The sequence below is a fragment of the Lampetra planeri genome, chromosome 1 (assembly GCF_965212315.1).
Source record: "Lampetra planeri chromosome 1, kcLamPlan1.2.h2, whole genome shotgun sequence".
Taxonomy (NCBI): domain Eukaryota; kingdom Metazoa; phylum Chordata; class Hyperoartia; order Petromyzontiformes; family Petromyzontidae; genus Lampetra; species Lampetra planeri.
The window spans coordinates 34,622,876-34,644,163 of record NC_136107.1 but is presented as its reverse complement, the minus strand read 5'-3'; the positions used below and the strand labels follow the sequence as shown (position 1 = coordinate 34,644,163).

The 21,288-nt window shown below is 53.5% G+C and overlaps 1 protein-coding gene across 1 annotated transcript; it reads left to right on the top strand.

Moving 5' to 3' along the window:
* The first annotated feature begins 8,297 nt into the window (after positions 1-8,297).
* On the top strand, positions 8,298-21,072 carry LOC144721676 (transcription factor Sox-9-A-like). Its single transcript, XM_078599513.1, has 3 exons — positions 8,298-9,242; positions 12,516-12,754; positions 17,219-21,072. Exons 1-3 carry the CDS (start codon positions 8,494-8,496, stop codon positions 18,340-18,342), a joined length of 2,112 nt encoding a protein of 703 aa, XP_078455639.1. The 5' UTR covers positions 8,298-8,493; the 3' UTR covers positions 18,343-21,072.
* The last annotated feature ends 216 nt before the right edge of the window (positions 21,073-21,288 follow it).

The following is a 21,288-nucleotide window of genomic DNA, read 5'->3' as shown; positions in this document are numbered from 1 at the left end:
GCACGTATGTACAACTAGCCAGGAACTCCCCCATCACACACAGCACACCCACGACACACAACGCACCCACAACACACACACCGCGCCCACACAACACAACACACTCAGTGTGCAAGGAGCACACCACCGACGCAGCATACAGTAACCATGACACGTGAAGGAAAATAAATTTTTTTCTTTTTCTTCCTGCTGTATATTATAAGAGTCTGCGCATTTTAGCGCGCGTCCTTGCCGCAGGCCCGTCACACGGGGCAACCCCGGACGGCGGACCATCCGGTGGCGGCTGTCCCATGCGAGGTGAGGTCGCGATTGAAGTCGCGCGACTGTCGGCATCACCTGTGGGGGTTCCAGGGCGTGAGCCCGTCATTCCCGGTGCACCTGTGGGTGGGACAGCCGGCAACACATCAGGCGAGAGCAGCGACGGACCCTCCGAGTCGGTCGACCCCCCACATGCTTGGCCTCGCGTGCGTGGCGTGGGCCCCCGCACCGCAACAAACGGCTTCAGCCTAGAGGGGTGTACAAACCACCGGCGCCTCCCCCATTGGATTCGAACGCACTGAGGCCTCAAAACCTCAATAACCTCGACGGGGCCCCGCCACGGGCGTACGAGTTTAGAGGAGGTCGCGAGTGGTACCTGGGGACAGTGCAGCCATGCCCTGTCCCCCGGCTTCCACTGCAGCACGTGCGCGCGAGCCAGTCTGAGGCGCTCGTTCGCCTTCTGACGCCTGTCAGAATTTAGCCTCGCCGCATCCCGCGCCTCAGTCAGTTTGTCAAGGTTAAATTTAACGTGATCGTCCAATTTAGATTTGCCCAGCGGCACGGGGATCTGCAACTGTGCCCGAACAGGTGGGTCGGGTTCGCGGCCATACATAAGAAAGAAAGGTGAAAACCCCGTCGCAGCATGGGGAGCCAATCTGTATGCCGCTAGAACCCCTTGAATTTGTAAGTCCCAATCAGCCTGTGAGTCCGAAACTTGCTGCGACAACATAGACGTGATGGTGCGATGCAGACGCTCGACCATCCCGTCCGTTTGCGGGTGATAGGGGGAGGTTCGAATTTTTTTCGTTCCCAGGAGATCACAGACTTGTTTTAGGAGTTTCCCCGAAAAATTTCTACCCTGGTCGGTCAACAACCGCTCCGGGGCACCTTTGTCCATGACATAACCTTGGACAAAGGCGTCGACGATGGCTGCTGCCGACTGATTCGCCAGGGGCCAGGCCATAGGCCAGCGCGTAAAATATTCGACCCCAGTAAGCAAATATTTATTTCCCCTGGAGGTGGCGGGGAATGGCCCCAGAATATCCAGTGCGACCAGTTCATTTATTCTGGAGACCTGGATGGATTGTAAGGGCGGGTTCGACTCCCGTGCCGGTGGTTTGCGCTGCGCACACTGAGGGCATGCCGCCAACAGATCAGCGACATCCCTTGTCATACCCGGCCAAAAAAAATTCAGCTGAAGCAAGGCGAGTGTTTTCTGGGTACCTAGGTGGAGGAGGCGCTCATGAGCAGCCCACACCACCTTACCTCGTAGGCCAGAAGGGACCACCAGCCGGTGACGCTGGGATTTCCCGTCCCAATGCATAAGCAAGCCCGCATGGGTTTCCCATGCGTCGGCATGACCCGTCACACGCCCCCTCTCCCCGGCGCGACGACGCAACGCGAGGAGGGAGGCATCCTCCAACTGGAGGCGCCCCCATTCATCAACGGGCAATCCAAGCAGGGAATCTCTCCCCTGTTCGGCGATATCAATGGGGACTACCGTTTCATCGTCGGCGGCCGCCGCCAGGACCGGAACCATCACGTCCCCCACTGGCTTGCAACGCCCCGACCCCAGGAGACATGCGCATTCGGAGGCGGTTGGCATCCGTGACAGAGCGTCAGCGTTGGTGTGGCGAACGCCCTTACGATAAGTGGTTTCAAAACTGAAATCCTGGAGGACCTCCAGCCATCGGGACAATTGTCCCGATGGCTGTTGAACCTTCAGGGCGTACTGCAGTGCCGCATGATCTGTGCGGACGGTGAAATGCCGACCGTACAGATATGGGCGATACTGTTGGATGAAATAGACAATTGCCAACAGTTCCCTACGGGTGACACAATATCTTTGCTCCGTTGGAGACAACACCCGACTGCCGTACGCGACCACCCGTTCCACGCCGTCAACCACCTGGGAAAGCACGCCTCCAATACCCGTGTTGCTCGCGTCGGTGTCGAGCAAAAACGGCCTCGAAAAATCTGGGTAAATCAAGGGAGGAGCCTTCACCAGCGCGTCCCGAAGGGAGCAGAAAGCAGCTTCCTCATCCTGACCCCAGTGGAACCGAACCCCTTTAGAAGTTAACGCGTGTAGGGGTTTGGCAATTGTTGCAAAATTAGCGACGAAGCGTCGGTAATATGATGCGAAGCCAATAAAACTCCTGACCTCTCCCACCGAGGTGGGAGTCGGCCAGGAGCTGACACACTGCGTTTTGGCGGGATCGGTAGCAATACCCGAGCGCCCTACGATGTGCCCTAAATAACGCACCGACTCGCGTAACAAATGGCATTTTTGGGGCTTAAATTTCAAATTAGCAGCCCGCATCTTTAGGAAAACCGCCCGCAACCTCTGGAGATGTTCATCAAAAGTTTTACCAAAGACAATAACGTCATCCAAATAAATCAGGCACGATTCCCATTGCAATCCAGCCAAAACCAATTCCATCAATCGCTGGAAAGTTGCCGGCGCTGAGTGTAAGCCCATCGGCAACCGGTTGAATTGGAACAGGCCGTGCGGTGTACGGAAAGCAGTTTTAGGTTTAGAATCATCGTCCAGAGGAAGCTGCCAGAATCCCGAAAGTAAATCTAGTGTGGAGAAGAATCGCGCTCCCGCCAAAGCGTCCAGCGATTCGTCCATCCGTGGGAGCGGGTATGCGTCGGCAACCGAAATTTTATTAAGGCGCCGAAAATCCACGCAAAACCGCAACGAGCCGTCCTGCTTTTTAACCAGGACGATCGGCGCTCCCCACGGGCTGGTGGAGGGAGAAATGATGTCGGCGGCTAACATGTCATCAACAGCCGATTTGACATGGTCCTTTTCGGCGGGACTTAACCGAAACGGATTTTGGCGAATTGGCGCGCTGTCACCCGTGTCAATATGGTGACGCAGCAGGTGAGTGCAACCCAAATCATATTTATCACGACTGAAAACGTCGGAAAATTCCCTCAGTAGCGTTCTAAGCTGTTGGCGCTCTGAATTTGTCAGGTCCGTCGATCCCGCACAAAGCGCGTCGATCCACCCTTCATCGCTGTCCGAATGTGGGAGCATCCGGGAAGCAGTGCCAACGTGGTTCGCGACAGGTTCCTCGCAGGGCACTGGCGTCGCGTGAGCGAGCACCGTCCCTTGAGGAACCACCACCGTCTGCGATCCCACATTTAGGACCGCGATGAAAGGGTCCCCGTCCCCTCTTACGACGGTCTGGGCCGGAATCAAATGAGGCCCATTAACCCCGGCCCTAGACGGTCCCAGCAAAACACCCTGATCCCCTATGCCCTTAGCGAAGGGCTTACGAAGTTTGAGAGGCACTAGCATTTGAGCTCCCGGCGGCACACGAACAGTTTCAACGACGAACGCCGGTACCGTCGCGAACGCCGACCGAGCCGCCGCAGGGGATGGCAGGAACGCCATGCGCCGCCCCGATGGAAGCTCAATGCATCCTTGGTCGATCAAAATACGAATGGGCATTTTACCTAAGAAATCCGTCCCCAGCAGGCACGGAACCGCCAGCGAGGAGGAAACGAAAATCGGCCCCGACAATTTGATGTCCCCAATAGAAATTTGCGCTCGAATCTGTCCCATGATGCCGAGAGAGCCCCCGTTAGCGGCATAGAATGGGACGTTAACCGGCAGTAAAGGCCGGCTTTGTACGGGCAGAATATTGTAAATTAATTCCGAAATGATTGTCGCCGATGCCCCCGTATCGACCAAGATGCGTACTTCTACCCCGTCAATGTGTCCGACTACGGCCGACGACCCTGACGACGCGGCTACCACGCGATGGGCCAACACGGACCACTGTTTGGGCTCGATTTGAGTCCCCGCAGTGATCCGCGTTGGCCCCACGCAACGCGACATCGGCCCCCCGTTTGTTGTGGTGCGAGAGCGTGCAACGGGTAGGTGCTTTGGCCAAACATGTGTGGTGCCGCGACTCGCCGGGTCATGTTGCTGGAGCTTGGGAGGAGGAGGCCCGGCGTCCCGTCGAGCCGTCGTCCCGCGCTGTCGAGGAGAGCGGCACCCCGAGGCGACGTGGCCCCGGACGCCGCAGTTGAAACACCGCGGGAGCCCCGGTGGAGACGACGGGCGGTTGAAACGGCTTGACCCGTCCCGGGCCGACCGTACTTCTTGCGCCTGTTGCCGTCGATGGTCGACGGCGAAGAGCTCCTCCGTCGGAAGGGTGGCTGCAGCCACCGCACGCCCTGCCGATGCCCTGCTGGCTTTCCGCCGCAGGGACAGAAGGTTGGCGTGAAGGAGGCGCGCCGCCTGAAGAGAGGTCATCTCGGCGTCCTCCTGTGCGACGACAGCGATGTCCAGGTCGTCTGCCAGGAGGAGTATTTTCTCCGTGACCATCGCGTCCACGCCATCGTCGTCCATACGGGGAAAAGCCGTCTTAGCCAGCGCTAGGAGGCTCGTCCTGTATGCCAGGGGCGACTCCTTCTCACCCCGCTTGCGCTCGTAGAACCGCTCTCTGCATTCCGCTGAAGGTCCATAGACCCCGGCCAGCAGCTGTAGTGCTTTCGGCAGAGTAGACCGCTTCTCTTTCGGCGCCGATGTGAGGGCGGCGAGCGCGTCTGCGTCGAGGAGCGCCGGCAGCGCGCAGAGGGCTTCATCGTCGGACCACCTTGCCATTTCTTGGTGGGCGATGAAGCGTCGCTGGAAGCCGCCCCAGTCGCCCTCTGCACCAACAAATTCTTTCAGCGGAGGCAGCCGTTGTTGTAGCGCAGCGTTCGCCTTGGACGTCTGTAGGCTGCTATCCCCGGGACTCGGCTGTGCGTCGGCGCGAATGGCAGATGGAATCGCCTGTCGCGGATGTGATGACGCTCCCTCCGCTGGAGATGACGCAGCTGTCCCAGCGAGAGCGGTGTCGGACCCAAGGTTGAGCCCGGCCACGCCCTCCGCAGCTGCCGTGACGATGGCGGGAAATTCAAAGTTTGAGTTTTCAGAAATGGCGGGAAGGCGCTCAGGTTGACGACTCCCCTCGCCCCGTGGTGGACCACCAGCCCCCAGCCGCGTGATGTTTTCCAGCGTGGCGGCAGCGGCGTACAGTAGCTCCGCCAGTCTCTCGTGAGCCAGCCGTAGCGCGTCTGGCTGCGGCCCCTCTTCATGCCGATGCCCCGGTAGGAAGGCGTCGGCCCCCGGCTGCGCCATGTCTTGGTGAGCCGCCTCGGGCTCAACGACTTCAGCAGTGTCCTCCTCCGGTACTCTGGCTCGAGCTGTCTGACGTGTTTCCATGTCCGTAGTACTTCTGACACCAGATGAAGTACCGGTGAAGACGCTGGACACCCAGGTTGAGGCACACGTATATTTATTTTCAGCTTATCGGTACAGGACAACACTAGAGGGGGTAGCGGCCCCCTCACCCGGATAACTGGGGATACCCCCTAGCTAATCTCACCTATCCCCAAGTCCTCCTCTAACGAGCTAGGGGAGGCTAACTGGCCCGACACTGGTGAGTCGGGCTACGGTCTCCGGAGTCCCAGGGTCTAACCCTGGTTCACGGAACCACGCCTCTGGCTCGCTCCTCTGCAGCCCTGACAAGGGCGGCGTCGAGGGGAGTCCAGGGCTCTAGCTAGAGGATCTTCACTCTTCCTCCTTCGTTCCCAGACTGAGCCCCGAGCTCTCTTTGTCCTCCCCCTTTATACCCCCCAACAGGATCACAACCCCCCAGGCTGCCTGATGCGGACGTCGCTGCGGGCACCCCCCCCGTGTACTCCCGTAACTCCGCCCACTGTGTTTGTTACCCATTGGATCGTATGCACTTACAGCCCTCCCGTAACAGCCCTACACATGTGCGTGCATAGCATTCATAATGAAAGTGGTGATGAAGGCGATATGTAATGTTTGCGTATATAATTCATAATTCATGCGTTAGTGTCGTTTACATAATTCTAACGCAAGACACTCAGTCGACTATTGCAATGTTGTCATTCGTGTAGACACAAACAAAGACAAAGACACTCCATATAGCCTTAAAAGACTGTTAGGGAACACCTATGAAGGCCTAGACGGCACACGAGGGGTTTGGGTGGCCGCCACCACACCCGGCCGCCTTCGTCTCCCCAGTGGCGATGTTTACAAATCGCACCAGGTACACATTTGAGGCTGAGTCGACCTAGGGGAGGCCCGGGACCGATTCAAATATTCGTCACCGGTGTTGGCCGTGAGCGGGAATCGAACCCGGGTCGCCAGGTTCATAGCGCAGCTTGGCTAACAGCGACACTACCGCTCCCCCACATGTACACGCACGCACGCACACACAGACATCAAGTGCGCGTGTGTGCGTTTGTCTTTGTGGTTCGCCCACTGCGCTTAACCACTGCAGCGACACGAGTTAGAGTCCCGTTCACGTAACAGGTGCTGCCCTCATCGCCTCCGTCCATCACCAACGCGTAGGCGACCAGAGTGGTGAAGTATGGTCGAACAACTCCTACGAGTGACACGTGGCGTTCCGTCGCGGGTCGATAACCATCGGTGGATTGGTGACGTCAATCGAAGTACAGCGCTAAGAAAGCAGCAACTGAGAAGATGTGTTTATATTTCATCATCAGTTGCCATGATCGGTCCACTGTTGGACGATGCCTGCCCTCAAAACATCCGGATGTTTGTTTTTTACTTGCATCAAAGCATTAAGCAAACTGTCCTAATCAAGTTGCAACAAGTTAGGGCGCCGCAGACTTTACTGCTCGCAGGAAAGAGTGCATGTACACATTTATAATCCGCACCACACACCTCTTTCAGTTTGCGTGTTTCAGTTTGTTGTCCTTCACCCGCCACCTCCGATTAGCACGCTTGGCTACGCACGGTGCGAAAGAAGTTCAACGTACATACGTGTTAGAAAGCCGGAGCGGCACATAACGAGAGAGTGTTCGTGACCAGCACCGCGCCCAACATCGGCCGACTTTGTCTCCCGACCGATGATGCGAGTAACATCGCCACCAGGTCGGGGCCACAACCACGTGGTCAGATGTTCGTCGTCAATAGCCGTGCGCGGGAGTCGAACGCGGGTTCGAACGGGCGCTGTAGCGCAGTGCGCTCACCACTACGCAACAGGGAAAGGCTGCAAAAAAAAAAGACACAAGTGCCCTTCGTCGCCACCTGCAATTTGCCTATCCGCAAAAAAAAAAAACACGAAAAAAACAACAGCGACTCGGCGCGGCGCAACCCGCGACGCAACTCGCGTTCAACTTTCGCATTAAGCGATGCAGCCGCCGCGCGTAAACAATAAGCAAGCAGAAAGACAGGGACGAGGCTGCCTCGTCCCCATCAATAAATGACGTGAAGTCGCGCTGGCCTTATCCACGAGCCGCCCACCAGCACCAGCCTTCTGTTTAATCGGCCAACATTGGGCACTTAAGTGTATGGCGCTCGGGCTGTAAATGCCACGGTAACTATTAAAGATAGTCGTGGTATGTACGGATCTATCGCTGACTATTTGTACGGGGTGAGTACACAGGTGTAAGACCTGCCCCCCCCCCCACCCCCTCTCACTCTAAGCATGTTCACAATGCACGAGTCGACCTACCCGCGTGCCCTGCCGCGGGGTTCGTGCCTCGGCACCATCACAGAGAGGAGTCGGTCACTGACGAGACGCCTCTTGACAACGCACAGCTTATCGTTAAGCCCGAATGCTGGAGCCAGCCGCCTTCCACCGTCACGATTCATTCGGAAAGACGGACAGAGAAAGAGCAGCGCCAGCAGTAGCAAGAATCATCATCGGCGGCGGCAGCAACAGCGGCAGAATTCACAATCCATGGGTTTCCTCCACCCTAACAGCAAAAGCCACAAACGCTCTCAGCCACACGGTCCAGCATTCACCCACCCATCCACCTCGTACAAGCAACTTGGCACCCCCCACCCATTCGGCACACCTCCTCCTCCCCTCGCCCCCCCCATCATCCATCCCACCCCTCCTCCTCCACCCCCTCATCCCCCACGGGGTGCCGACTCGCAGAACTAGAAAAAAGTAGAAAATAAAATAACGAAACATTCAGCCAATGGGGATGGATTCCCCGCCCACTGGGGGGATGAGTCACTCGGCGATGTTTATAATTAGGCGTTTATAACGTGAGCGAAGCCCAAGTGGAGTTTGTGCGCGACTCTGCAGGGAAGGAGAGACAGAGAGAGAGAGTGAGAGCGGAGCGAGCGCAGGGGCTGAGTCGTTATTCTCTCATCGTTACCCTCGTCGGCATTTTCATTCGCCATTGCTACGGTTCGGGCTGCGTTCTTTTACACAGCGAGCGTCGATGCCCTCCCCCCCCCCGCGCGTTGACGCGACGTGTCAGCAGCACAGGCTAAGCTCTGCATTGCATCTCCAGCGCTGGGCACCCCTCCGTTCGCGCAGTCGGTCTTCGCTGCCTTGTCCCGCGAGAGAGGCGGCGTCAGAGCCAGCGCGCACCCACAGCGAGACACGCGCCGAGCGAAGCGTTAGCGAGAGGCAGCCACACACACACAGAGCCGCAGCAGCGCGCAGAGGGGAGCGAGCGATTGGAGCGAGCGAGCGAGCGATGGCAGAGAAGCGACTGCACACCATGCTGTCACACGTGCCGAGCCCGGACGTGTCCGACGTCGAGTCTGAGCCGTCGCTGCACGGAGGCTCTCTGAGCGGCGCTTCCGACAGCGACGAGAGCGGCCTGGGCAGCTACGGGGCCGGGATGAGCGGCGGTGGCGGCGGCGGCTTGGCCGGCAACGTCGGCGGGGTCGGCGGCCACGGGGTCGCGGGGTCCCGCAAGAGCGGCTGCGGGACACGGTATGACGACGACGAGAAGTTCCCGGACAGCATCCGCGAGGCGGTGAGCCAGGTGCTCAAGGGCTACGACTGGACCCTGGTGCCGATGCCCGTGAGGGTGAACGGCTCCTCCAAGTGCAAGCCGCACGTGAAGAGGCCCATGAACGCGTTCATGGTGTGGGCGCAGGCTGCGCGTCGCAAGCTCGCCGATCAGTACCCGCACCTGCACAACGCCGAGCTGAGCAAGACGCTGGGCAAACTGTGGCGGTGAGTGGGCTTTGGTTGTCCTCTTCGCTGTACGTGTCCGTGAGTGTGTGTGTTGGTGTGTGTGTGTTGGTGTGTGTGTGTGTGTTGATGTGTGCTCGCTAACAGCACTTGCCCATACAGTCTGTTAAGGCTATACGGGGGATCGTTGTCTTTGTTTATGTGTGTGTGTGTTGGTGTGTGTGTACACGTTGGTGTGTGTGTTGGTGTGTGTGTTGTTGTGTGTGTGTGTGTTGGTATGTGTGTGTGTTGGGGAGCGGTTGTATAGCGGTTAGCGCGCTACGCTACGAAACCCGGCCACTGGAGTTCGATGATTATTAGAACAGGTCCTGGGTAAAGGTGCTGCTACTCGCCAACAGCACTTGCCCCAACAGTCTGTTAAGGCTATGCAGGGTGGGTGGGGTCAGGGATCTTTATCTTTGTTTTGGTAGGCCGCTCCTCCTTCTAGAGTCTGTTGTTCTTATCATAGTTTGGAGGTAAGAACTCACTTTGCGCGCTGTTGACTCGCTCACAACGTGCCCTCGCTGAAATGCCCTCTCCTGTCCAATTGCAGGCGAAATAACTTTCCCACAATTTCCTCTTCGGCATCGGATATGTCTCTCCCTCTCTCTGCGTGCGTGTGTGTGTGTGTTCAAACTAAAATCGTCAATGAATGTTGCCTGTGATGCACGTGCCCTCACTACCGTGTCGGCATTGCGACTTTGGATTCGACTGCGTGTAGACGCTACACGGTGTGTGCCCGTGTGTTGCAGCGCGTTGCATTTTCTGTATTACATTAATTACGAGACTCCGTTTCAGCCTCGCTTGCCAATCAGTCCGTTTGCTGAGTGCATTCATACCAACCTACTCCGCCACCACCCCATGCCTTTTCGATCACGATGGTTATGTTTGACCGTAGATTTTTACACGCTGGTCAATGCGGGTCGGTGCTCAATCAACCCTCCGTGGCTGACGCGTCGTGCAAAGGGGGCGTTCATCCAGCAGTGGATTGACAGGCGTGGTCCTGAGCGATGCACCGGTGAAGGAATGGACGTTTGTAGCTGGGGATGGCTCAGAGAACTGGGAATTGTGCACGGGTTTGCTCCGTCAAGCGGTCGCCGTTTCGATCATGGTGATGTTGCTTGACCATACGTCTCCACGCTGGTCATTAGAAGGTTCGCGCAGTTTCAAGAATCAAACTAATATCTTGGGGTGCAGAACGTTGCCTTTCTCTTCATGCAAAGTAACGCACTTCAGTGAGTGAAATAAAATATGATTTTAAACATATGCGCTGAGTTACGTGACCGCACGATATTACAATGTCAATCAAGATATGCACGTGAGATGCTTAGACGCCGGATATACATCTGCTAGGGTCGAGGAAGGGCGGGCAATGTTGGCCACCACCTAACTGCGTTAGATTCATGGGCACGGCAAACATCTGTGACGAGGGATTGATATCAGAGCCGGTTCTGGCCGCCCCCTGCCCGCTTTCCCCAACTGGCACGGGCAAGCGTGTGATGTAGTTTGTGGTCAAGCAGAAACGACAAAGACAAAGATTCCCCGTATAGCCTTCATACAGACTTTTTTGGGGAAAGTTCTGTTAGCGAGCACCTTATAATACGTGGGGGGAAGGGAGGGGGGACAGCACCATGGCGGGCACCATTTAGCTCCATCGTGGCGAAGTTTACACATCGAACCAGGTGCGCATTTGAGGCTGAGTCAGTCGAGGGGAGGCCCAGGACCGGTTAGGATAGTAGTCGCTGATGTTGGCCGTGAGTAGGAATCGAGCAACAACTCTAATGGATTCACAGCAAAGAGCTGCACAATATACGTTTTAATCATTGTTGTTATTGGTCAACTCCACTCAACATCACGACAATACATGTTGCGATACTGCTGCGTTGGCAGTGGTGCATATATAACAGCCGACGTTTCGGGCAATAACCTGTTCAAAAGGTTATAGGAATTTTTTGTTTTTAATATGACGGGCATAACTTGTATTCTACTGGCAGTGCCTTGCACCGATAATCCATATTGCTCCAATCCAGCCTAGCAGCAGCTTTCCACAAAATATCGCTGCGAAATTAAGCCCTGGTGCTGAGCCCTTTGCGAGAATAATCTAAAGCAGCGTGGTAGTGGTGCCCAGTTTTCAGTGGACTTGGCTGAGGGATTGAGGGATGGGGCGGGGGAGGGGTAAGGGAGTGCCGTTATGAAATCCCCCAGGGCACGTCTCTCGTTCCAGCAGACGTGATGTAGGTGGAGGGAGAAGGGAGGGGGGGGTGAGCAAGCGAGAGAGTTCGTGAGTTTGTGAGTCGGTGAGTGAATGGTGCCGGTGAGCCGGTGAGTGAGTTGGCGCATGGGCGAGTGAATTCGTGAGTGACTGAGTGTGCGTATGAGCGAGCGCGTGATTGAGAGAATGCGTTCGCGCGAGAGTCATTTGGTGAGCGCTCGAGTGAACGAGTGAGGTTGGTGAGTGAGGTTAGCTTGCGAGTGAGTTAAGTGAATGAGCGAGCAGTGAAATTTAATCAGCGAGTGAGTGTATTGGAGGGGCAGCGAATGAGTGAGTGAACGTTCGTTTTTTAGCAAGTGACTGAGTGTGTGAGTGAGAGAGTGCGTAAACACGCGAGTGATGAGTTACTGGATTGAAGTGAGTGAATCAGTGAGTGTGTGATTGAGTGAGTTATCGAGTGAGCGAGTGAGTCGGCGGTTGTTGAGTGGCTGAGTGGAAAAGTCAAGTGAACGATAGTGGATACCCATACACAAAAAATGAGGCCATCTATTTGCCATGCCTGTCCAATCCACGTGGTTGCCACCTGCCTCTTCCATACACGTGATTGCACACGCGGCTGCTACTATCCCGTTGCGTCTGTATTCGCGCACGAGTCATATGCAGTAGTTACGTGAACTAATGTTATTGTTATTCTTTCTTCTGTGTCCGCGCGTGAATTTATCTCCCCATCTCTCCATCATCATCATCTTTTCAAAATGGTATTCATTATCATCGTTATAATTTGTAAATCATCGTCGTCATTATGATTGATGATCCAAATGCTCTCTGCAAAATCTCATAACTTTCGGCCACCATCATTGCGATGCTAAAAATTACCATTTGCTCGCTAACCATCACCATCATCACCACAATCATCAATCATCATCGTTAATGACTGCCCATTATCATCGTGATGTCAAAAATTACCATCTCCGTAATAACCACCATCATCAATCATCACCACACCGTAACCAATCAATCGATCTCATCATCATCATCATCGCGATCATCATCGCCGCACGCAGCCTCCTGAACGAGATCGAGAAGAGACCGTTCATCGAGGAGGCCGAGCGGCTGCGTGTGCAGCACAAGAAGGACCACCCGGACTACAAGTACCAACCACGCCGGCGGAAATCCGTCAAGGGCTCCGGCGACGGGGACGCGGCGAGCCCCTGCGGAGCAGACCCCCACGGAGGGATCTTCAAGGGGGTCCACGGCGAGGGCGGGTCCCTGGGTGACCCCATATCCCTGTCGGCCCACACCGGTGAGTGCTCGGCTCACCACCTGCTTTTGTGACGCGCCGCCGTGGCTAGGGGATGTTAACTACCTCGCCTGGTTTTCAGGAGGTCGTGGGCTCGATCCCGACCCTGACGCCTGCTGCTGTATATTTGGAGTTTGCGTGTCTCTCTCTCATCATCATCATCATCATCAGGGAGGCTAGGGGATGTTAACTACCTCGCCTGGTATGCAAGGAGGTCGTGGGTTCGATCACGACCCTGACGCCTGCTGTATATTTGGAGTTTGCGTGTCTCTCTCTCATCATCACGGTGGCTAGGAGATGTTAACTACCTCGCCTGGTATGCAAGGAGGTCGTGGGTTCGATCACGACCCTGACGCCTGCTGTATATTTGGAGTTTGCGTGTCTCTCTCTCATCATCACGGTGGCTAGGAGATGTTAACTACCTCGCCTGGTATGCAAGGAGGTCGTGGGTTCGATCACGACCCTGACGCCTTCTGTATATTTGGAGTTTGTGTGTCTCTCTCCCGCCCCGTGGTCCTGTTTCTCTCTCCACATTTAGAAACGCGCGTTTCTAGTATTGGGCTGATATACATTTCCACGCCTTAAGCCACTGCGTTGGGCTATCATTTGTGGGCAGGTCGCTTCTGAAAAAAGCAGTGTCACTCAGTGGGTCCTAATCGTAAAGAAACTGATAGTTTTGTTTAATTTAGAGATGCGTGCTGCGTGTGGGGTGGGTATGTCCACTTAAGCCACAATGTGTTTTTTTTTTACGTAGGCAAAATATATGAGATTATAAAAAAAAATTAATGATTGAAGCTAACTCACTAAGAGTTAGTAGCGTCGAAGACACGGAGCGCGTGTTGGGACTCAACAGGCAACGCGAGCTGAGAGGATTGTCCCAGGGTGTTGGGTTAAGAAGACCGTAGCTAAGTCCTGAGTTATGACATTTTCTGCAAAGAAATGTGTTAAGAATTACGATAGAAGGTGGGGGGCATGGGGCGGGTGGAGGGGGGTCTTTGTTGGTGGTGGGGGGGGGGTGATTTGCCGAGTGGGTGGAGATGCAGCTTCTCAACCCAGTTATTTTGACAGCCCTTGCTCGATGCACTGCTGGATGATCGCCTTCGCACACAGCAGATCGTTAAACCCACCCAGTTAGCTCACTGATCCTTCATCGTTTTTTTTTATCTGACTGAGAACGTTACTGGCAAATGCAAGCGTGACTTATCTAAGTGAGAGGTAACTTTTTTTTTTTGCAGTTGGGCAGCTGTTAAATGAATCGGTTGGTGATAAGTGCGCTCTTCGCTCGTGAAAATAATTGTTGATGTGGCCGGGACGATTTTCTTGCGTGCGATACCGCTGCTGCTACGTTGGCAGTGGCGAAGGAGCACAACTAACGAAACAAATTCAACACATTTGTCAACAACAACAACAACATTCTTTTGAGAATAATTTTTTTTCCCTTTTTTCTGGCAACAAAACAGGTGTTAAGTTGATAAAACACCAAACTGAAACCTTTTACATGGAATCATGTCTGCATTAATCACAATACTTGTGGTCAAAATGCAAACCAAAAAACATACTCTAATGATGTATGCATTGTCTTTGAAACTGATTGGTCAACGCCTGTTGGCGTCCTCTGGTCTAACACCGTTTGAGACGAGGCTTAAAAGAAAGCTGTCTCTGGTATGGACCAATCAGTTTGAAAGACAATGCATATATTATCAGAGTATGTTTTTTGTTTGCATTTTGACCACAAGTATTGTGGTTAATGCAGACATGATTCCTTGTAAAAGGTTTCAGTTTGGTGTTTTAATAACTTAACACCTATTCATATTATTGGGTCTTTCGGTAAAGTCACGTAGAAGGGAAATAATAAAGTAATACAAATATAAAACAAAAAAAAATTCTCACGACGTTTCGACTGCAACACAAGCAATCATCATCAGGTGTGAAATCCACATCAAATATCTTTTTTAATGTTCTTGCTGTGGCTTTCACACCTGATGATGATTGCTTGTGTTGCAGTCGACACGTCGTGATAATTTTTATTGTTTTATATTTTTATTATTTTATTATTTCCCTTCTACGTGACTTTACCGAAAGAACCAAGAATATGAATCTCTGCAGTCACGATAGCTTTAAATCGAAATTTTACTTAACACCTGTTTTGTTGCCAGATGAAAGAGGAAACACTTATTCTCATATTTTAGTACTGGCAAAGGAGGTCCCATGATGTTAACATTCTTTGATGCGAATTGTTTGCTATAAAGACGGGCCATTGCCTGAAACGTCACCTATTATTTATTGTTTAATTTTTCGACAGTGTTATTTACATGTGTGTTGCTTTTTTTTGGAAATCATATCCTTTGGAAAAAAAATAAACGTCAAAAATAAATGCAAATCAAGTCTAAAAGTAGGCAAAGATTGCTCGCGGGATATAATTCAGAGCACAAGAGAAAGACATGCGAGTTACCGCATTCGTATTTTCGGCGACTGTCCGAAGCCAGCGGCAAAAAAAAAAGTGCGTGGGCAGGCGTGGACAAGTATTACACCTAACAAAATCGCCAAACAAACAAACAAACACCGACGTCAACATTTAGCGCGTACACTTTACGCAGAGACACCTGAACAATTCCGAGCTAGAGGCAAAGGCGCTCCTCCGCCGATGGAAGCGTACGCGCCACCATCAGCGCCGAGGTCAGGCCCTCTGGTGGAGCTCACCGCGTTCCAATTGTCCCCTCGGGGTCATCCAGTTCGGCACGAAGCTGGAGCGCCGTGTAAACGTCAGCACTGAGGAGTTTAACACGCAGTAGGCTTTCGCGAACGATATTATCCATGACAGAGTTTTTGTTGGGGGGGTTAAATCGCGTAAATATAAATGTGTCGTTGAAACCACCATCACCACCACCCGACACAGCCAATTAGTGAGGTTTGTCATGTACATCACAAAGCTCACTAATTATACCCGACACATTTATACGTACGCGATATAACCTAAAACAATACTCTATTGTGAAGTATTGAGGAGGTTAAATGTGGCTCAGCGTGGTTCTGACCCCACCACCACCTCGTGTGTTCTACCGGACTTAATAGGTGCTCGCTAACAGCACTTGCCCTCACAGTCTGTTAAAGCTCTACAGGGGATCGTTGTTCGTATCTGTTTGTGCGCACGTATGCGTGTAAGTGTCGTTATCACACGTTTATCGTAAGTTCATGTCTGAGCGTTAATGTCTGTGTGTTCATGCGTCGGTGCGTTAACGTGGTTCATGCGTGGCTAAGTGTACGTGAGCAGTGCCAACATTGCTCTGCCCAATAACCAGCGAGCTGCAGCCGCGATTCACGAAAGATTTCCCGGGGGGTTTCGGATTCCACTAGGTGGGCTCAGCCTTTTAAACGTACACCCGATAAGTCGAAGTCGCAATTGTGTGTTGCCCGCTTCCCAGCGATCCCAACAACCGGGATTTGATTTCAGGTCACTCTTATCGGCTTCCCTAGGTCGACTCAGCCTTAAAAGCCCACCCCGTGCCGTCTGGTACGTTGCCCTTATCAGCTGCGGTCCTGGCTACATCACCTCCTTTTTACTGGCCTTGTTTAGCAGGTGCTTGCAAACCGGGGGCTGACCTCACCGTGCTGTAAAACAACTGAAGGGAGAGCCGCGGAGAGACTGAGTAACTTATAATTAGATATCAGGGTTGGTGGGAGGCGTGGCAGGCAGGGGGAGGGCAGGGCGCGACACAAGTCGAACGGCGAAACCAACGTCCCCACCGAGGCAATTTAGAAACATTTTGGAACGGTGGTGGGTTGGTGGGAGGCAGGGAGAGGCTGACCTTTCAACGGTGGAAGATCAGCTGCCTCCACCCCACCACCAAAAAACACCCAATACAACGAGGCTGCATAAATGGCAAACAAGTTAAGGGCCGTCCATAAATGACGTCACGCACCTAGGGGGGTGGGGGGGTCAGACATTTGTGACGATGTGTGACGAGGGGGGGAGGGGGTTGAGAAATGTGACGTTACATCGAAATGCGCAACTTTAAATAAATATAGACAACACGTTCTACTTAATTAAATATAATTTTTTTTCATAAATGTTTTCTCCTACAACATCAGAGTGCAGCGGCAAATTAAATACGCACTCCAATGACAATAGTTTAAAGCGATTTGAAGCATGTTTTTTTTTTGGGGGGGCAGAGCTTTGTGACGTCATATTTTAGGGGGGGTCTGACTTTTTGTGACGCCGTGTAACAAGGGGGTGGGGTGGGTAAAAAATCGTCCAAAATCGCGTGACGTCATTTATGGACGGCCCTTTATTCGTCATTATCATCATCATCATTACCAGCACGATGTTGACGACGATGATCACGAATGCAAATTCGTAGCTTACGCCCGCAGTGCGCAAAAGCGGTCACGCTATCGTTCCATTGTTGCTATTTAACCGAGATGGGAAACCCCCCACCCCCACCCCGCCCTGCGTGCTGTCTGGAGCAGGCCAGGCACAGAGCCCCCCCACCCCGCCCAGCACGCCCAAGACGGAGCAGGGCGCCAAGGCTGGCGGCGGAGACGCCAAGCGCCCCCTCCAGGCGCCCGAAAGCCAAACGTGCGTCGCTCCCACCGCCCCAAGCATGGGGCACACGCAGCAGCAGCAACACCACCATCAGCACACGCAGCAGCAGCAGCAGCACCACAATCAACTCCACCACCACCACCAGCAGCAACAGCAGCAGGCTGCGACCCCTGCGCGCCAGCACATCGACTTCAGCAACGTGGACATGGGCGAGCTGAGCAGCGAGGTCATCTCCAACATGGAGCCCTTCGACGTGAACGAGTTCGACCAGTACCTGCCGCACGGCCAGTACGGCTACGGCCTCGCGGCGGCGGCGGTGGCGGCCGGCTGGACGGCCAAGCTGCAGGAGCAGGAGCGGCCGACGCACATCAAGACCGAGCAGCTGAGCCCGAGTCACTACAGCCAGCAGCAGCAGCAGGCTGCGGTACAGCAGCAGCAGCAGCAGCAGCAAAACTCGCCTCCGCCTCCACAGCAGCAGCAGCAGCCGACGATCAGCTACGGATCGTTCAGCATCCAGCACTACGGGCCGCCCTTCTCCGACCTGCAGAGTGCACGCTCGCAGCAGCAGCAGTACGACTACGCAGAGCACCACACCGGCGCCCACCACCACCACCACCAGCAGCAGCAGCTGCAGCACCACCACCACCACCACGGTGCCCTCCACCACCAACATCAACAGCAGCAGGGCAGCAGCCACCACCAGCACTCGACAGCGGCCGTCATGTCACCATCGTCCTCTTCATCGTCGTCGTCTTCATCGTCGTCGTCATCTTCATCGTCGCCCGCGGCCGCGGCGACCGCCGCCGCGGCCGCCGCAGCCGCGGCCGCCGCCGCTTACTACGGCCAGATGTCAGGGCACTCGCCGGGCCACCAGGCGAGCGGCCTCTACTCGGGCGGCTTCTCGTCGTACGCGGGCTCAGCGGGCCAGTGCTCGCTGTACGCGCCGGGCGGCGAGGCGGCGCCGCTGCACGCGTCCGTGGCGCCGGCGGCAGCGCACAGCCCCCAGCACTGGGAGCAGCCCATCTACACGCAGCTCAGCAGGCCCTAGGGGGGGAGGCAGCGGTGGACAAACACGGGCCCAGACGCCTTCGCGTCTCGAGGTGATGTACTGGATGCGGTGTGCCGGGCACGGAAATATTTTATCCGGTCGGTGTGACTGAAATGGAAGCCCCGGGGAGGAGGGGAGATGGGCCAGCCAATACGGGCGAGTGGACATTACCATTACCGCTGCCACCACCGCCGCCGCCGCCACCACCACCACCACCACGACAACAAAACACGTGGAATGGCCATCACAAACCCCCAATCATCAGAGACGACGGGCCCGGTAGTAACGAACACAGCCTTGCGGGATGGGCAGTCGTCGGGGAGAGTGCTGGCTCGTTGCTCCGGGTCAGCCTTGGGGGAAGAGACTTGCGGTTCGAGAGGGTCCGCACCCCGGTTGAATTGAGGTCGCCGATTGACTGGTCGGCTGAAGGCTGGTACGGCGAGCAACGGGACATTTGGGGGAGCCTTGTCGAACAAACGCCTGCACTGCGGTTGGCGGTGCGTGCGTCTCTGCGGTGCTGATGGTCAAACAGAACAAGATGTGCTGTTCTCATTTTGGGCTGAGTTGACCTAGGGGAGGCCTCGTGGAGTAAGGAATTGAGTCTGGCTTGCAGGATCAGAGCGCAGTGCGCGAACCACTACGGCAATGATTTCCGACACCACAACTGCCAGCACCACCGTCAGCTCCATTTTCACCACAACCACCACCATTACCATGACTACAAACACCACCATAACCAGCACCACCATCATCAGAACCACCACCAGAATCAACACCAACCCTACACCACCAGTACAATTTACCAACACGACAACCAACCATTACAACCGCCACCATTACCAACACTACCACCACCGTCACCACAACCAGCACCATTGCCAACACGACCACCATTGCGATCACCACCATCAGCACCACCATCACCACCATCATTCGCACCAACACCACCACTGCAAAGCCACACGTAACACGCAGGACCACTACATCAGCAATGGCAGTCAACGGCCACGCACCAGTTACTTTGCAAAAAAGTTCACGAGAACAAATCGTTTGTGCAACACGTCTGCATATTTAATAATTATTCGAAGGTGTCTTAATCTCACTGTGCAAATGTTTTTTTTGCGTTGTTGCGTTTTGGTTTATGGAGGTGTTTGAGTATTTTTGGAGTCGACGCGAATGTTGCTGTCGTTTTGCTTATCACATCTGCCAGGCGTTCGAGCTGTTGTAAAAAAAGAAACAATGAATGAGTGGCGCAGTCGGATGAGATACAAAACAATCCTCTGTGAGGACTAAAGAAGATGCCTTCCCCTTTTCGAAGTCTTCCCTTATGATAATAATGATTAAAATATGAAAAAAGTGCTGGTAACAGTCTGTTTCCTGATGATGTCACCATCGATATGAAGACGTTTTTGCAGTGGAGTCATTGTTATCGCCTCACCAACCCATCTCGCCACGGTGGCTAGGAGATGTTAACTACCTCGCCTGATATACAGGAGGTCGTCGGTTCGATCCCGACCCTGACGATGCCTGTATACTTGGAGTTTGCATGTTCTCCCCGTGGTCGCGTGGATCTTCATCCAGGTCCTCCGCTTTTTCCCTCCCACATTTTAGAATGAACATCACGTGTTCAGAGTATTTGGCTGCTGCAAATGTCCACGTGATGATGATAAACCACTTGGTTGAGCTATAATTTGTGGCCAGGTCGCTTCTGAAAAAAAGAGCGATATAGCTCAGTGTGGGCCTTACCTGGTGAAATAAAAAAAATAGTTTTTTTTAGTTTTTTTTCACACTCACCGACGAATTCTCCGCGAGTCGAGGCATGGCTTGGCGAGGTCCTCTCCATCCAGTGGTGGATTGGCAAACAGGGCTGATCATCTGTATCGATACAAACTGCAAGCCACGTTTTTCATCGGTTTTGTTTGTTGTTCAGTTTAAACTTGCCCGTGCCCCGGGTGTACAGATGAGTGGCATCGAACAATAACAACAACAATAACAACAACAACAACAACGTGAGCCAATGTAAATTGCAAAAGAGTGGCTCAGTCGTTGGAAGGAACCCGTCTGGGAAATTAAAAATAAAAGAAACATCGCAGACCAAAGCGATGACGTGTGCGACGTACATCGCCTGCCGATCTACGATTTCCAACGTTTTTGTTTCAATTCATACGCATTCAATGGAAGTGTCATTTAGCGTACTAAATGTGATAATTTTATCAAGCGTGCATATTTTATTGTTGTTACTTTTTTAAAACGTATAATTTTCATTTGTTTTTCACTCTCCGTGCTGCCGTCCGTCCGCGATATTCGTATTATTATAACTGAGTGAGCTAAAACAATTTAATCTGGATTCTTTATATTTGTACAGTCTGTATATGGCTATTAATCTCTCAGAAATTTCTTATTCTTGAACGATGAAATGTTTTTATTTTAGATTATTTTTTGTTGTTGTTGTAAACATTTGCTTCGACAAAGATTCGACAGTTGGGAGGGTTTTGTTTTTCTCTCGTCAGATCATTCATGGTGCCCATTAATTCTTGCGGTCCGTGTCCCAATATACCGTCTCAACCTGCAGTCCGTATTGCTGCCCGGAGCCTGGATTCGAAAATGAACCTCACCCCCGTCGCATTTGAGATCGATTGAGTTACAATAGAGAGTTTAATGCACTCGAAAATTAACATTGCTTACAGAATTATATTTTGTACATAGTAATAATAAACTTTCGGCAAGAAATGCTTCTCGTTGCTTCGATCTGTGTGTTTATACTCCTGCTGTGCTTCACCGTACACAGATCCCGACGTAATCGCCACCGCCCCCCACAGCATCAGCTGATGCGACGTCGCAAAACACCACCAGTGACATTAAGCTTCCAGAAACAAACAGCACCGCCAACGTTGTAACATATAAGAGTGAACACCCACAGCAAACGTGCAACGTTGGGCAAACGTT

What these genes read in the sequence shown, in the direction of transcription:
- LOC144721676 (XM_078599513.1), top strand. Translation starts at nt 8,494, where the DNA reads ATGCCCTCCCCCCCCCCGCGCGTTGACGCGACGTGTCAGCAGCACAGG. An exon ending in ACGCTGGGCAAACTGTGGCG is followed by an intron (nt 9,243 to 12,515) that starts GTGAGTGGGCTT and finishes CGCCGCACGCAG; the next exon opens with CCTCCTGAACGAGATCGAGA. An exon ending in ATCCCTGTCGGCCCACACCG is followed by an intron (nt 12,755 to 17,218) that starts GTGAGTGCTCGG and finishes TGTCTGGAGCAG; the next exon opens with GCCAGGCACAGAGCCCCCCC.